Here is a 4,735-nt window from a genome sequence, read left to right as displayed (position 1 = left end):
TGATGACCGTGATACTCTCCTAAAAGGGGGCCTACCATTCAAAGAATAATTCCAGCTTGGTCGTGAATGTCTTATTATTGTTTGAGTATTTTTAATGGTGGGTTTGGTGAAAATCTAATGTACTTGGCATCAAAACACTCACCTTCGTGATATATTTCACTATGCTTACTTGCCTAATCGAATAGAACGTGACGTGCAGCAGGCTTCATTTTTCGCACCTATGAAAAAGTAGCCGAACATGATAACGATTTGTTGATATAGCGGATGGCTCAAACACACGGGATTGCCCGCTGCTATTGCGACCAACTGGGTGTACGCAGAACAATCTGTCAGGTGTTATTAGTTGACCAGTTTAGGGCACTGTCATCCGGTTTTACCAACCAGCGTGCGCAGCTGCTTAATGTATTTTTGTGCGTTACTATTTTCAGTCAGATGATAACTCATTAAAACGATCTTATCAGGCCATTATTAGCAATATTATTATTATTACTGATGTGATTTCCTCAGATATTCTGCCAGAAGTCCACTAAGACTGCTGTAAACCAGTTCCGGAACCAAAGAAATCGATCAAACCAAAATGTGTACTGAAAAAGTAGCAAAGAACATTACAGGGTTATAAATACACATACAATTTAGATGAATTAGCACCTCCAGTAATTTACGTTTCACCAGTGACCGACTGTATTATCAGCGGACGAAAATTGTTTTAGACTCCAATATTACCAATTAAAGGGTTTTTCCGACAATTCATTAATTTTGCTACATTCATCCAGTAATGCAATTAGGGTGCTTTACAAACTGCCTTCAGAGACCTTTGTATAGTCTTTCATAAATTGTACACCGAAAGAATAAATTTGGTAATCTGATCAATTAGCTTGCTAAATAGAAATCAATCATGCAAAATTATGAATTCCAGCACAATTGATTACCTGTTAGAAATACCATCCGACTTCTTCATAGAATCAGTTATTTTACATACCACAAAAGTACGGCCATACAGGAACATTGATAATGACCAACAGAACAGTACTTTCTAGTTCGTGTTAGGTTCAAAGCCTACTGGAACTTAAGGGCTTGTTGACTAGGCGACCGTCCTCCCAGACGAATTTCAAGGTATATAATTCTGAATATTCGCTAATGACTCTGCACGTTCACATGGCCCTGTTTGACTCATGCGGTGTTTCCGCCCGTGCAGAATGTCTCGCTGCTGAAATTTTTGTGAGCGATCAGAATAGACTAAAATACACTGGTAATAAGACGTGCCTTTATGAGCGCCTCGCTGCTGGATAGATACCGATCTTCTGAAAAATGTGTAACAGGCTTGCAAGACAATAGATTTTATTCAGAGAAACACGGCATCAATTTTAAATGCAAAAACTTTCGTTATTTTTTATCTGTTGTTCCCACTGTCGACCGAAGATTTTAGGATTCGATTAATGTGGAATTAGATAACAATCCATTTCAAAGCACTGCCGGATATACTTCCTTGTTTACGCTGTTGAATAATATTTCAAATAGCTATCTTCAATTTCAGATCAAGTGAGCACGATCGTCAGTGCAAACGTTCTGTTGGATGACCTGATGGCAAACAGAGATGACGAACAGTCAGAAGATATTCGGATGGTCGGCAAAGTGCACATTTTTCAGTGGGTAGGTTCCCTTACTTTTACGCAATTTTTGACGATATGTATCTGATAACTGGTGCGCTATATTTGGAGAATCATAGAAAATTTGAACAGTTATCCTGATTATTTTTGTTGTCATGTGTTTGAAGCTTGGAAAATGCGATCAACGGATGTTTGAGGTCTTGCAAATCATCAGGAACAGTTTGTGGACGTGATATCTGATATGGAACTACGGGTAAACTAGTCTGTCAGCTTCTTCACTCTACGCAATTTGAGAGGGACTCGACCGGCTCAAGTGAAATAGAGTCCCAAATCCATTGAATCACTTGTGACTCAAATCCAGGTGTGAAAAACATAGCATGCTACAAGCTAATCTCTACAAAATCAGCATTTATAAGCATAGTGCAAATGTTATATTAAAGTCTAATTCAGTTTAGACTGACGGCAACGCTAACCAGACCGACTACTCCGTGATACCCATTCATCTACGTGTTTGCCAGGGAATTCGATAAAATAACCTGCCTCCCAATCTACGCGGCGGATTATCAGTCGTCATCATAGGACCACTTGTGTACGGTGGGTCACCTAACTGGATATCTAGATGCACATCAGCTGATTTCACCAGCAGAGACAGTCGGGATGTCTCCTTTTGACCGACTGATGAGCACTGATACCGGAAGGTTCAAATATCATGGTAGTGTTGGATAATACGGCCAATCTAACAGGTGATTTGCTTGCTGTGCTTCATTGATACGTCTGTTGCTGGATTCCAAGGTCACTTGAAGCATGCACAATGAAGTACGGTTTATTTATCAGCTGGCATTAAGTAGAGTTTACGCAATAACCTAAATCGCGTCAATCGTTGTCGGTTTGTCAATGGCCTACATCTTAAACGCAAAACCTATGAAACGGTGCTAAGAAAAATGACAAAGGTTATTCGATGCGTATGTTGTATGAGGCAATCTAAAGCCTACTTGATAGTGAAGGTGTTCTAGATCGGAAAGATACCGAACCGAGATGGTGCGCAAACTGCAGACTCTTTCAAAAAGCGTTGCAAACCAAGACAATGCACAGGTTCCACTTTCGTAGAGATGAATAGAATAACACAGAATGCATTACGGATACTCGTTCGATTAAACCTTTCTCGACTGTAAATACCTAAATTCTCGGCAGAGAGGTTAATGTTTAATTTATCAGTAAATACTACCTTAAAAACAAGATTATAACATATAAGATGCTTGTAATTCAGATCGTTCAAATATGGGCAAATTCTTCTGAACCGTGTAGTTGTTCTCTGGGCTAAAATCAGAAACTTTCTTTCGTTCAGATTAACGGACATGACAGGAACAAGTTTGTGATGCAATTTTTTGGAAGACGAAACACCGAAACCAATTCGAAGGTGTCAACAAGTTAGGCTGGAATGCACCCAATATGTCATGCTCACGCAGCGTGCAGACAAACGACATGAACAGCTACCAAGTAAAAATAAACCACCCTTTAAGAGAGCACAACAATCATTCGACAGGTAAACCTTTGTCTTTCAACCAGTTCATGTTTCAAACTTGACCAAAAGTGTCCTCTGTGCAATGCTGAGGGAATCCGGAGAAGAGAAAAAACCTGGGAGAAAGCAATTTTCTACTGCAACTTTGACAGAAACTTATGGCGCCATCTTTGATAGCGTACGGTTACTAGAGATGTTCAAACAAGGGAATTCCACAGAAAAATAATCATATTAATCTTTTATAAAATTTACTTACATTCTCTTTAAATGATGAAAGCCGTAAAGTTTATTGTAGGTGATGGTGAGGAACCTTTGCCACGCCTAAATACGCAAGCATAATCGTCTGTGTATGTTTTCATTTTAGGCATATGATTAATCAGGTATTGTGAACTTCTCTAATTTTACAACCGGTTTCAGGAACTCCCAAACGTTTGCGCAGTGTTTATTGACTGTGGCTGGATTAGCTTTTATCAGCTGAGTTCCAATACGAGTTCCCAATTCTTTTCGTTCGTTCCCCATAATATAAGGCACAAATGAAAACCATTACATTTATAAGACGTGGTGGTACTAAAATCGAATCTATTTAAGGGATCAATTGTTTTGGACTTCAAATCCTATTCGGATGAATTTACTTCCGTGCGATTTCATTTACTTTATGCCAATCTAAATAGGACTTGCTGACCCACGGGTATGTTCCATAATAATACACCTTTCATACTGACTCTATAGAGTACCATATTCACCACAATGCTTGTAGCGACGAACATCCGGATTGAAGGTCAGCGCAAAGGTTTCAGAAGTACGCCCGTTCCCTGAATATGAAGATGTTGATCATTTGAGTGACAATGAGATGGTGCTCAACGCGGAACCCGGTACCTATGCCCACAAGCTGAAACAACCAATGATGGAAGTGATAAGAAATTACTGTCGGTAAGTTACATTAAGCGAATGTTCAAAACGTAATATCGTCCAATCGGACTGACTGCCATACTATCCGAATACATGGAATTTAAATAACTTGCATTTGCCTGTCATGAAAATTTACTGGCATGAACTTCCTGAATTACCCGTGACAGCTTAGAAGACGACGCCTGAGCTGAAACTGTGCAAACATCGTCTTAGGTGAATAAAAAGGACCTTTCACTGTCACAAACAGTCTCTGGAGGGGACCCACATTGAAGATCACTTATTTTTTCAGTGTGTGATCCAGCCAACAACGGACCAAGAGCCATCTTATGGTCGTATCATGTGTGGAACGAAGTGAGATTATAATGCACTCCAAAGTACATTATTACTTTGAACACGAATCGAGAAAGGTTTTTTGTAAACTTGCCACAAAAGGTTAGAAAATGTCTCGGAATTACAGTCAACGTGGTGCGCAGTGTAATGGTGTAACAGTAAAGGATTGCTGGTAGTAAAGGAAGATTTTTGGATTTTCAATTGAGATTTTATCGTGTGAGTGAGGCCAGTCTAGTCTAAAAAACCAAGAAGCATTGTTCAGCTGTTGCATCCTTACTGAGAACCACCCTCAGAAGGGGGAATAATTAAACTACCACCTGAGAATTCGTAACCCTCGAAAATGGCACCACGTGGCCACATGATACTGACT

The 4,735-nt window shown here is 39.6% G+C and overlaps 1 protein-coding gene across 1 annotated transcript; it reads left to right on the top strand.

Annotated features, from left to right (window-relative positions):
• Positions 1-1,581: 1,581 nt before the first annotated feature.
• On the top strand, positions 1,582-4,056 carry T265_13655 (hypothetical protein; the record flags this gene model as incomplete). The annotated part of the gene is made up of 2 exons (XM_009169912.1): positions 1,582-1,650; positions 3,884-4,056. Coding segments are annotated over 2 exons (240 nt in total), but the record flags the coding sequence as incomplete, so codon positions are not given.
• Positions 4,057-4,735: the final 679 nt, after the last annotated feature.

This window comes from Opisthorchis viverrini (assembly GCF_000715545.1).
Source record: "Opisthorchis viverrini unplaced genomic scaffold opera_v5_88, whole genome shotgun sequence".
Taxonomy (NCBI): Eukaryota; Metazoa; Platyhelminthes; class Trematoda; order Opisthorchiida; family Opisthorchiidae; genus Opisthorchis; species Opisthorchis viverrini.
This window is presented reverse-complemented; position numbering and strand designations above follow the sequence as displayed.